This window comes from Lipotes vexillifer, unplaced genomic scaffold (genome assembly GCF_000442215.2).
Source record: "Lipotes vexillifer unplaced genomic scaffold, Lipotes_vexillifer_v1.1 scaffold91, whole genome shotgun sequence".
Lineage (NCBI taxonomy): Eukaryota > Metazoa > Chordata > Mammalia > Artiodactyla > Lipotidae > Lipotes > Lipotes vexillifer.
In genome coordinates, this window is record NW_006777583.1 from 3,126,219 (window position 1) to 3,139,420 (window position 13,202).

Sequence of the window (13,202 nt, forward strand, 5' to 3'; positions counted from 1 at the left end):
TCCATGTGCAGTACTGGGAGGAAGATTGTCATGTGCAGGAGAAAACTGTGCAAGTGGAAAGTTCCCCTGATGGTAATAAGCTCGGTGTGTTCAAGGAACAGAAAGAAATTAGTGCGTTTGAGCACTGTGAGGATGAGAATGGTGCGAGGTAGACAGAGGCCAGATTAGGCAGGGTGTTCAGGGTCATGGTAAGGAATTAAGGGTGTTTTATAGTTGCAATGGGGAGCAATTGCAGTGCCTTGTGTAGGGTTGTTAACCTACTTGGCTTGTACAGTTCTCTCTCTGTGGCGATCGGTTCCAGGACCCCTTGAGGATACCAAAATGCAAGGATGTTCAAGTCCCTTGTATAAAATGGCAGTAATATTTGTATATAACCTATACACATTCTCTTATGTACTTAAAATAATCTCTAAATTACTTATAATACCTAATGCAATGTAAATACTATGTAAATAGTTGCAGTGCACAGTAAATTCAAGTTTTGCTTTTTGGAACTTTCTGAAATTAAAATTTTTTTTTTTTTTGGTTTAGTGGTTGGTTGAAGCAGTGATAAGGAACCCAAAGATACTGAAAGCCAACTGTGTTTTTAAAAAGATCACTCTAGTTGCTTTCTGGAGAATGGATAATAGGAAGACTAGAGTGGAAGCAATTAGGGTGGCTGGGTTGAGGTTTATGTTAGTGGAATTGTATATAAGCAAATGGACATTCTCATAATCTTCCTTGACATCCCAAACTAAAGGGTTGCATCTTCCTATTCCATTATCTCACATAGCACTTACAACTACCTTTAATCATTTTTTTGTCTACTGTCTGTTATTCCCATATAGGGTTGCCAAATAAAATAAGGCCACTCAGTTGAATTTGCATTTCAGGTACCGAATAATTCTTTGTGTGCTCCCAAATATTGCATGGGAAATACCTATACTGAAATTGTGTTCCTTATCTGAAATTCCAATAAACTGGGCATCCTGTATTTTTGTTTACTAAATCTGGCAACTCTACCCCCACTAGAATGTAAAATCCACAAAGGCAGGACCCCTTTCTGTCTGGTTCCCCAATGTAAATCTAGGGCACATAGTAGAAGCCCACACATGCTTACTGAATGAATTAATGATTTAACCAAATAGCGAGCGACTGAATAAATGGTTGAACGAGAGGGCCTCGGGACGTGGGGGTGGCCGGTGCGTGGGGACAGGAGACGACAGGGAGAACCAGCTCGACAGGGAGCTGGCGATTTGCGTGCAGCGCGCAGGACGCCAGGGACAGTCGGCGTGCTGAGGTCACCGGCGCCGGCCCCGGTGACGTCATCACGCCCGCGCTCTCCGCCCGGCTGGAGCTCTAGTGCCGCCGGCGCCTCATCGGCTGTTGTGGGCACCGGGAGCTTTCCGGTGAGCCCGATCCAGCGAAGGTATCCTGTGGAGCCGTTTGGCCCCGGCAAAGGCCCCCCGAGGCCCACTTTCCCTGTCGTTGGCCGTCAGCCAGCAGGCCTGGCCGCTGTACCGCGAGGAGAACACCTCAGGGCCATGTCCAGGCCGAGTAGCGTCTCCCAGCGGCCGTCGGCTCCTGGAGGGGGCGGCGGTAGCGGCCCGGCGCCGTGTGGCCCTGCGGGACGCGGCCGGGCCAAGGGGCTGAAAGACATTCGTATTGACGAGGAGGTGAAGATCGCGGTCAATATCGCTCTGGAGCGCTTCCGATACGGGGACCAGAGAGGTGAGGTTCCCGACCGGGACCCCGCCGGCTGCCCCACCTCCCGGAAGCCCGGCCCCTCGTGGAAAGGGGCTGCCTCACCGGAGGGAGGGGAGACGGGGGCGGTCCACCGGGCTCGGGCTAGGCGGGCGCGGGGCTGGGGCCAGAGTTGTGAGCCTTGCCCGGGCATGTGAAGAGCCCCGTGGCGTCCTGCGGATCAGCCGGGTTACGGGGCACTTGCTTGGCGTCCGAAGGCACGAAAATCAGGTTGCTCAACTGCAGGAGGCATTTCTTTCCCCAGGGAGACGCCTTTCGGTAGCTTTGCCACAACTTTTAGGTATTGTTAAGCCCCCCCCCCCTTTTTTTTTTTTAAAAGGAGGTGGTGGTAGCCTTAATCGAGGTACGTTTAGTTTGAGTTTCGGAAGTAGAGGAACAGAAGGAAATTCGACGAATAAATGCAGTGGCAATATGTAGTGCTTTGTTTACATCCTGGAAGTGTCACTCTAAACACTTAAAAAAAAAAAAAAAGAAACTCGTTCTGTTAGACGAAACGTCTTCCATACCTCTTAAGGTTGGAAAGCTACTTGTCTTGGGTCACACAGTGCAGAACCAGCAGCTGGCCTGTGATCAGTACAGTATATTGAGAGCTCATTCCGATTTGCTGCTCTAAGTAGAGGACCCCTTATTCTGGAAGCTTAGAGTCCTTCCCTCTCCCCCCAAAAAAGGACCTGGACAGAGTGATTCTGAACTTTCATAAACAGAGGTGAAGCCCCAGAAATATACAGCATCATATCCAGTCTGAGACAGTGAAATAGGGATTCTATGCAGTTTTTGAAGGCAAAGACAATGGAATCTGATATTGAGCATTCATAATACTTGAGCATACCTCGTCCTTGAAGGAAATAAACATTTTGTTGGTTAAGCAAGTAAGTTAAGATAGTAAAATATGTTCATCAGGAGCTCAAGATTTCAGCACAAGTAAGAGGACTAATCTTTGGTGAACATCAGGGTCCTTTATCACATTTAGGTTTAAATGTTATTAATATCAGAATTCTGGTAGACATTCAGTGGTTAATTAGTACAGGCATATCTCATTATTGCACTTCACTTTATTGTGCTTTGCAAATACTGTGGTTTTTTTTACAAATTGAAGGTTTGTGGCAACTCCATGTTGTCAGATGATGGTTAGCATTTTTTATCAATAAAGGATTTTTAAATTAATTGTGTACGTTGTTGTTTAAGACATAATGCTATTGCACACTTAATAGGCTACAGTGTAGTGTAAACATAACATAGGCCCTGGAAACCAACAAACCAACATAGGCCCTGGAAACCAAAAAAATTTGTATGACTTGCTTTATTACGATATTCACTTTATTACAAGGGTCTGGAATCAAACCCACAGTATCTCCTAGGAATGCTTATATCTACTTTTCACATAAAATATGATAATTTGATTATATGTTTATATGATTTTTCATATTTTATAAATATATATGTGTATTGAAGTACCTAGAAGGAAAATTGCCAATCCACAAATGATGCTTTGTGTTTTTTTCCATGTAGAAATGGAATTTCCTTCTTCTTTGACCAGTACGGAAAGAGCCTTTATTCATCGATTGAGTCAGTCTCTTGGTTTGGTTTCTAAAAGTAAAGGGTAAGCTGACAAGTTTTCTTAATTGAAAAAATTATTTACCGAAAAAGAGAAATGTTTTTGACTAAATAGTTATTACTGCTTTAGTTAGATTCACATCCTTAATTATATTGTGTGTAGATGATCTGATTCATGTCTGTACCAAACTCCGCTCTTTGCTTTTCTTACTGTCCCCCTTTTTTGTTTTCCCTGATTGGGGGAGAGTGGGAGAAGAAGGTAAATTTTAAGATGTAAAGAGAATGGTTTAAAAGTTGAAGTTGATTGCATTGAGAAAGGTATTCTCTTCTTGTATGGAAACCAAAACTTTTTTCTTGAAGAATGGATGGACTAAAAATAATAAGTACAATTATTTACAGAACTTATCTCTTTTAATGCTACTGTACTATAATGGTATGCTTTTAGAACACATGCTTGTTTTTTTTCATACCAAGTCACGAATCTGATGATTAGAACTGATTAAATAAAACTGAACAAGAGGAAGCATATATTTTTTGAAGCTCACTTATCCATAGTGGGGAAAAGTCATTTGAGCCACCCATATTGAAGAACTCTAAAATTCTGTGGAGTTATTTCATTTTGGGAATAAGAATGATGGGATTGATATAGGGTTCTTAGTATTGGTGCTATTGACGTTTTGGACTGGATAATTCTTTATTGTGGAGGGCTATTTTGTGCATTGTAGGATGTTTAGTAGCATCCCTAGCCTTTACCCACTACATGCCAGTAACACTTCCACCCCCAGTTGTGACAAGCAAAAATGTCTTTAGACATTTCCAAAATCTTCCCTGGGTGCAAAATTGCTCCTGGTTGAGAACCACTGAGATTGGGGGAAAAAAAGATGAAATTTCAGCTTCCAGCTTTTAGGTTAAGAAGAGGGAAAACAGAGCCTTAATTAAGTAAATATATTAATAACTAAATAGAAGGTCCTAAGGTGAAAGTAGCTGAGGTTGCAATGTCTTGCATATGAATGTCCACCATAGTGATGATACAGTTACTGACTGAGACGAGGGATGTAGCTTAGGTGCATGTGCACTTTGAACATCACTAAAACCAGTGTTGGCATCCTGGGAAGGTTCCACCCATATTATAGTCATCTGGGTAGGTAAAATATTGCACTTGAAAATAAAAATAAGGTGCAGGGCCACAGTCCTTTATCCAAAAGGGCCTGGGCCAAATATGTTTTGAGATGCAGATTTTCAGATTTCAGAAAGGCAATAGGGTATATTAGCAGTATGTTATATTTCTTGATGAAAAATATATGACTATTCCACACTAAGGTAAATAAAGATCATAAATAGCTTCATGTTAATTTAACCAGGCTTTGCTGCCAAATGAAGTTGCTGCAGACTTTCAGAAGTCTGCCACTTTTCAGAGCTGTTTGGATTTAAGGGTAGTAGATAAGAGATTGTGGGCCTGCACTAGAAAATATCTGTTACAAAGACATTGTTCTGCAGCTACATCATTTCTGTGGTTACATGGGTTTTTAATTCTAAACTGAACTTGGAAATGACCTTTAGAAATTACTCTTAGAAAAGCAGTCCATTGGACTAGCATGATCCTTTAAAGGATGGTCCAGAGAGAAAAAAAAGTTTGGGGGGGAAGGGGAGAGCAAGTTATCAGGACAAAAAAAGGGGGATGAAGAAACATTGAAGAGACAGAAAGAGGAAACAGGAAAGAGATGCTAAGGGAATCAAGGCAACCCCACCTATTATCTCATCCCTACTCCCTATATCTAGTGCTCCATAAATCCTCTTCTTAGTAAATGTCCTAGCTCTTTCCCAATCCCTTTTTATCTCTGAGCAAACTTAGTACAATGTTTTTCTAGTGGTCCTTGTCATTTTCAAATGCCTTTCCTTCTTTTTACATATATAAAGAACTAAATCACTTTGAATATATTTCTTAAATCCTTTCTTTTCATTTATATGAGAATTTGTACCTGACTTGTATGGGTTTTTCTGTTCACTCTTGAGTAAAGATCTTTTATTTTTAACCTCCTAGAATTAACTTTGTTAATTTAGGATAGTTAAGTTAGTCAATAATTGTTAAGTTAGTCTTTCTGTTGTGTTTTGTGTGTGTGTGTGTGTGTGTGTGTGTGTGTGTGCTTGGTATTATGATTCCATAATACCTATTTGAGAGGTGTGGAGGAAAGGGCAAGAAACCTGGATTCTAATCCCAGTCTGTCACTGCTTTGTTCTTTAGCTTTGGTCATGTCCCTTAACTTTAAAGGCCCGTTTTCTTAAATGTAAAAAATGAAGGAGTTAATCTCTATGTGTTGGGTAAGATTCTGTGATCCCGTAGTTTATTTTGAGTTGCTTACAAGGTTTTTAAAAAACAGATTCCAGACTTACTGTGTGATAATTTACAGTTTTTTTTTTTTCTGATCACTTTTTAATTTTTTAAAATCTCCTTTCTTTCAAAATGAAGCCACATCTGTTGGATTTTGTTTTTCATCTCCTCTTAGAGAGTTGGGTTTACTGTGAATTGATTATTTTCTTTATAATTGCTCATCTTTTGGTAAAAATACTCTTGTTGGAGTAACACCCCCATTTTGTGTTCTTCAGTTTCCTAATGTTTTCTTAGACATTCCAGTCAGGTTTTCCCATACCCAAAATTTCACCTCCTTGTAATTTGTTCTGTTTTTCCTCAACCTATGTCACTGTGTTTTGGTTCTAAGAGCACACTTTTTTGAGTCTTTAATTTGTTCATGAATAAAACAAAATTCTTTCCTATTCTTCTTAGTCCAAGTTAGACAAAAAGAAATTTACAAGATGAACTTTGTTAAAAACTTGTGGAAAGAGAAAATATAAAAGTGTATGAAAGCAGGTTTTCCAAGTACAGGTTTTTTATCCTGTGATTGCTGAAGGTGCTGCTTAATAGGTATCCAGTTATTCTACTCACCCTGACCAGGAGGCTCTACCATACAACAAGACCCCCTTTCAGATCTGAGTTACTGCCTCCCTTACCTCCTGCCATGGAAGATTGCATACCGCACTCCACCTCTCTTCCCCTAGCTAAAACAGAAAATGGGTTAAAAGTGATGAACCCTGTTAGTGAAGTTTTGGATATCCATTAAATAAACCCCTACAGTGCGCAGTAATAATAGTAACAGTAGCTAACATTAAGTGCTCTTGTGCAACAGGCATTGTGCTAGGTGCTTTAAGTAGATTATTTGATCCTCACAACAGTCTTGTATGGTAGGTTCTATTTTTTCTATACCTGGTGCCTGTATAACAGATGAGGCAATTCGAGCTTAGAGAATTAAATAGTTTTCCCAAGATCACACAGCAAGCAGGTGGCAGAGCCAGCAATCAGACCTAGTTAGTGTTTAGCTAATTAATTTTTGTTTTTCACAGTGAGTTCATAACAGTGTTTTAGGAACTGCGAGGAGTTAAGACAGAGATATTGGATAAAGCTCATCTCTAAGTTGCTTATTGTCCATTAAGTCACAAAAAGAAAAAAATTTACCACAAACGTAGCATCAAATGAAAATAATTGTGTTTAGTGACAAAATTAACTCGTTTGGTTTATTATTTTCTAGGTAATCGTAATAAAGCACAAATTTGTATGATTCAAACTTTAATACATTTGTAATTTTGTATTACAGTATTGAGGAGAAAATGGTTTGGAGTTAGATCTTTGCATCTGTCTGCTTAGTGGAAGTATAAATTAAAGGGATATGGAATTAAGTATATACTAGACATCAAACAAATGTGTATTTTTTTAGAGGCATTAGTTCCTTGGCAGCTGTGAGCTTTTTAAGCAGTGATTTCAGATTTTGGCTCTTTAGCAGATTTTTAAACTGTTATCAGGTTTGTAAAGTGGGGAATAGCAAGGTGTATGGTTGTATTTGAGGTAGATTACTCAGTAACATGCTGTGTAAATGAAACATGTATTAATATTAAAATTGCATCAAATTTGATTAGTTATATCATCATTTTTCTTTAAAAAGAAGAAGCTATTGAAATGTCATAACTTCATTATAACATGCATGATTACTTTTCCCTTTGAAAGTTAGAAGTTATGATGTTCTTATCTGTATTTTTAGGCCATTTACTTTTATACTTAAATATGGCATATAGGGCTTACATGTTATTATTTAAAAAAATTCTTGTGAGGTTCATTTATCTAGCATCTTTTCCATGTTGTGCAGGTAGTTTCTAGTCAATTTTGCTGTGTAAAGGGAACTACTAGATATTCATCAAATTATAGTGTTGGTTACCTTGGAATGAAAGCATGGTGATGAGATTTCAGTGTGTTAGTTTACATAGTAGGACAACTCTACTATATTGAATGTTTTCATTCACACAATAATGAGGTGAATATTTTGCCAAAATTTCACTAATTTTTAAATTATATATCAGTGTCACTGTGGTGCTGAATGGGATAGGAGTGAGCCCTAATAGCCTAATAGCACTAATAGTAGAATTTTTTTACTAAAACGTAAAAACTATCAAGTTGATATTCTCTTTCTGTTCCACCATCTGGGTTCAAACTGAATTTAGTAAATTGTAAATGGTAATGACTAAGTACTCACACTTGCTTAGTACAAGTTATTGTTATAGATTAATGCTGAATTATTATTAGGCAACCTATGTTAGGAAAGTTTCAATCTGACCTGTTATTTTAGTTGTGAGCTTATTGAGGAAAGAGTATATTTTCCTCGACTTTGTAATCGTAGCTTCTAGCATAGTGCCTGGCATACAGTAGGTAATCAATATATGATGAATGATTGAATGAATGAATAAAATAAAATTAAAGGTGAAATATAGCAAAACTTTACTGAGATGATTTTTGAGAAAACTAAAGCATCTTGGAGCTGATAGAAATATTAGAGATTTTAAAATTCTGTGTCACAGAAGTAAAATGATTTATTTTTGATCACATAGTTAGTTAATTGAAAGATTATTACTAGCTGAACACAAGCCTCCTGACTGTTGCTCTAGTGCTCATTTCAGCACACTTCTGGCCTTCTGTAGTTAAAATTTTATGAAGTACATGCAACAGAAGGGGAATGAATGATTGAGTCTATCATGACTGTACTGAGGTTTCAGAAGGGTCCATGGGAAAGGAACCTACTACAGAGAACATCTCTAGAATCCAATAATTCTGATTTACCATAGAAATGACTAAAATTTCTAGATCAGTTAGATTTTAATAAGCTCATCTTTATGCCATCATTTAAGCATCACTAAGCACTTGTCCAGGAGTAGATGATGGCATAGAAAGGGTATAATTCATTGAGGAGTTTCCAGAAATTAAAAATCTTGGTAAATTGAAAGCCTCACTTAGAAGACTTAGACAGCTAAAGCTGTATAGGTTAATCTTTAGTTTCATGTCACTCTATAGTGAAGATATTGTTGAAAATATTTAAATTAGATTTAGGAATTAGGAAAATTCTAAGATTTAATTTAGAATTAGTAAAATTATGTATATAATTTTCATTGTATTTGTGGCTTTGTTGCTCATTTCTGTAATATGATAGTGGCATTAACAAATGGCAAAACATTTTATGAAATGTTTTGTGTAACTTTTTTTGGTACAAGAAACGATATTTTTTCCTGGCTATAATTATAATAATAGCTTTCATTTATTTAGTGTGTACTTTGTAGCAGATACTGCCCTTCATATGCATTATCTTATTTAATCATATGAAGAGTCCTTTGAGGCAGGTATTATTATTATTATTATCATCATCATCATCATCATCTTAGGCTCAGAGCTATTAAATAATTTGCTTGTGGTCCCACAGCTAGTAGGTGGTAGAGATAGGATTCAAATCCAAGTCTGTGTGCTTTCATAACCTAAGCTCTTTACAGTACTACATTGTACTAGATTATAAACATGTATTATTAAATCATTCAAAATACATTTGAGGACTTCCTGTGTGTATAACATTGTACTTAGTACTCCAAAAGCTACAGAAGTCATCAAAGACATAATTAGGACCATTTAAAGAAGTAAATATGCCTACATCAGGTAACTTGAGAACAGTTATAAATCATCATTACCTTATAATTGAAGGCTAGAGTCAGAAGCTTTGAAAAACTTCTTTTTTTTTTCCCCAGTGTACATCTGAAAATACTTATCAGTAGTGCTGATTTATGTTTTTTTGGTCCAACCACTAAACTTGGCTTTCTTAACAGGTTTTCATGGGAGTGTGAAAACATTACCAGCATACTGGAGAAACATACAGTGGGATATAGTAGTCTGGACCACTGTTATAATTGGGCCACCATAATGTTTTCATTATCAATTTTAGATTCTATTGTTCAAATTGACTTTCTCCCTCTATATGTTTCCCAGCATGTATTAACTGGTGATGTTTCATCCACCATGAAGCCTGCTGAGACAAACTTTAACACTTAAGGGTAAGTAAGCCTTTTTTTTTTGCTGATTTAAAATTGGATTTGCAGCATTTTGAAATTTTAATTGAAAATGGTCTTGTGGCCAGTTTAGCATTAAATTCCTCTTTACTGAATTTTCTGGGATTTCCAGCATCTTATCCCAAAGCATTTTGATCTTTTTCAGTGTTTTGCTTGAGACATGTTTTCTAAGTAGCCATACATCATATGTGAACAAATTGACTATATATAGTAAATAAATGATTTTTATTAATATTCAGAAAGGGAGCAAGTAGATACCTAACTGTGAAGAAGAAAGATGGATCAGAAACAGCTCATGCAATGATGACCTGTAATTTGACTCATAATGCAAAACATGCTGTTAGGAGCCTAATTCAAAGATTTCCTGTCACCAGTAAAGAGCGTACTGAACTTCTGCCTAAAACAGAAAGAGGAAATGTGTTTGCAGTTGAAGCTGGTATGTATTTTCTGGGGAGCTTCTTTGTTTATCCTATTATTTCTTGACTGTTCTTTTTCCACTTAAAATTTATTTTTAAAAACTAACATGAAATATGATTTCTCAATTTGAATAGTTGGTTAGAAATGATTAAGAGTTGTGAAGATTTTGGAATGAAATGCAGTGTTAAGGCATGTCATTAAGTTAGACAGGGTTTTTTGTAAAGTGTTACAGTAATAGCTAAACATTTATTGAGCACTTATTGTGTGCTAGACAGTATACTAAACTCTACATAGAGCCTCATAGCAACCCTTGCAAGGTAAGAATTTCCCCTATTTCACAGGTGAAGAAACTGGGGCTCAGAGAAGTTAAATTTGTTCAAGGCAACCAGCCAGTAAACCACAAAGCTGGGATGTGACTCCAAAGTCTGAACTTTCCTATATTATGCTGCCATGACACACTAATGAGTGGGATTTTGAATTGGGACTTTAGCTTCTGGGAAGAGACAGGACAGAGTCTTCAGTACATTAACTTGCTCAAAGGTAGATAAATAAATATATTTAGGTTATAAAATGAAGTAATTTTACTATTTGGAAAAATAACTTTTCTAATGAGAAAGTTATTTCTTTTATTATCTCCAGTGAAAGAATCTGCATAATTTCTATTGGTGGAGTACATTTGCAGAATGTAGAAATGCATGGTGCTAGCTATCAAGGAGTTTTAAAAATACATGCACACAAAAATATTTTGAGTTATGTGAAGAGTATAAAACACATCATGCCTTTTGTATTCCTATCTGCTTAAATGTAGATGTTGGCTAAAATGCACAATTAGGAGATTTATTAAGCATTAGGACCTTATATTTACACATATTATTCTGTTTGATCATATAATCTTACATGCTAACTTTAAACATAGAGGGTTTTTTATTTTTCATATGTGTTTTCATATTGTATGTAACAGAATTTATAAGTGTAATATACATTGTTTCCTACTCTAAAATTATAATTTTCTGTGTTATAATTGATAGAAACAAGGATGAAAATTATTTTAGGATATCAAAATTGGGTTTTATTTTTAATGATTTTTGAATGATTGATTTTTGTTCATTTTTAAACATTGTGCACCAGAAATACTTTTGGGAAATTTGCCTTCTAATTGATATAAAAATGTGTAACATTCTCTAAGAATATTGTGTGGCAGTACAACAGCTGAGGCATTGCTTTTTAACTCTAGACTGAGTAGAGAAGAAGCACTTGAAAGGAATTACATTAGAAATTACTTATTTTTGATTTTTAACTCTTTTTATTGTTGATCATAAATTTTTTTGTTCTCTTCTTCATTTTCAAAGAAAACCGGGAAATGAGCAAGACAAGTGGGCGACTCAACAGTGGCATATCTCAGATTCCAGTGAAAAGAGGAGAATCTGAATTTGATTCTTTCAGGCAGTCTCTGCCAGTGTTTGAGAAACAAGAAGAAATTGTTAAAATAATTAAGGAAAATAAAGTAGTTTTGATTGTAGGAGAAACTGGGTCTGGAAAGACTACACAGGTTTGTTTCTTCTTTGTTGTTTATAGAAGAAAAAATTATTTTATCTCGTGATAGTTTTATATCAAATTTACACTACATGTATTTTAACAAAAAACAAAAAAGGAACTTTTGTTTATTTTAATGGTTATTTCAGAAATAAATTATTACTGGAAGTACATTTTGAGAATTTGTAGAAAGGTAATATTTTAAAATATTTATTTTTAAATTAGTACATAAGGGCTTTATTTAAACAGAGGTGAGGTTGTGATTTGGTATCATGAAAGGAAAATGGACTTTGACCTTCCGTTCAGATTCCAGCTTCCACATTTATTGAATGTGAAATTTTAGGCTAGACTTGTAACTCTTGAAGCCAGAGTCCTCATTTATAAAATGGTACTAACAATTGCTACCATTCGAGGTGGGGTTTAGAGATAATGTCTGTGAAGTGCCTAGCATAGTGTTTTTTGCATAGCAGCTAAATTAAAAGTAATATTGATAACAACAAGAAGTGTTAATACAAAGTTAACATAAAGTGGGATTAATATGACATGTTTGACTTGGATGTTTAGAATCATAGTACTTCACTGTTATGAAGTTTCACTCATAGGCTGACAAGGTTGGAAGTAAGCATGGTACAATGATATGACCTTTTCTTGTTTATATTCTTTAACATGTTAGCATGTTGAAACAGTAAAATTACTTTGCTTTTGATTGAGGTGCAGATAGAATAGTCAGTATAATTTTACATTTTCTTTTCTTTTATGGACAAATAAATTTGCTTTTGACAGTTGCTTAAGATTTCCTATGCTTATATTGGTTGGTTTCATAAAGTTAGATAAATAAGGCAAGGTGGTAGGAGAGGTTGACTATAAACTTTATCAGTTATTTACTTGTGGGACTTAATCATTTTCACAGAAGTGTAACTCTTTATACCTAAAACTTGAGCCTATAAAACTAATTACAAACGTGATGAAATTTGTATATGAAGACAATGTATAAGATTTTTCTTCAACATGATTATGATTAAGTGAAATTCCATGGAGTCATGCCAAAGAATCTGTTCAGATGTCTTAGATTGTTATAATTGTTTTAGTATTAGAAAGTTTTGCCAGTTGATGTTAATTGTAGCCATTTTAATTATATCAAATAGAGATTATGAAAGTTTTGATAAAATATAACAAATATGGTTTTATTTAAATTATTTGTTCTTCCTAAGGATATTTGTATACTGGAATTATGGATGTCTATTTTCACAATTATGTGTATCATTTTACTAGGTATGAAAAGTTATGGAGAATTTAGTTAGGAATTAAATATTATTCTCTTTGCTTTTCAAAAGAAACTATTAATCTAAATGGGTTTAAACCTAAGAAATAATTGTATCTTGTTCAAGGAGTTCAAGTAAAATTGCTAATGTTCCTGTCCTATGAAATACAAATATGACAGTTTGAAGTTAATATCATTAGCCATTTTCATCTTTCCTTTGGTAGCATTAGGAAGTTATTTGCCTTTTTTTTTTTTTTTTTTTTTTTGG

At 35.7% G+C, this 13,202-nt stretch overlaps 1 protein-coding gene across 1 annotated transcript in view; it reads left to right on the forward strand.

Moving 5' to 3' along the window:
• Positions 1-1,323: 1,323 nt before the first annotated feature.
• The window catches only part of YTHDC2 (YTH N6-methyladenosine RNA binding protein C2), a 67,274-nt gene continuing 55,395 nt past the window's right edge, over positions 1,324-13,202 (forward strand). The window contains exons 1-4 of the mRNA XM_007451205.1: positions 1,324-1,710; positions 3,253-3,343; positions 9,963-10,159; positions 11,490-11,689. Of these exons, the coding sequence (XP_007451267.1) occupies positions 1,524-1,710; positions 3,253-3,343; positions 9,963-10,159; positions 11,490-11,689 (675 nt within the window). The 5' untranslated portion in view covers positions 1,324-1,523. The remainder of the gene's footprint in view (positions 1,711-3,252; positions 3,344-9,962; positions 10,160-11,489; positions 11,690-13,202) is intronic.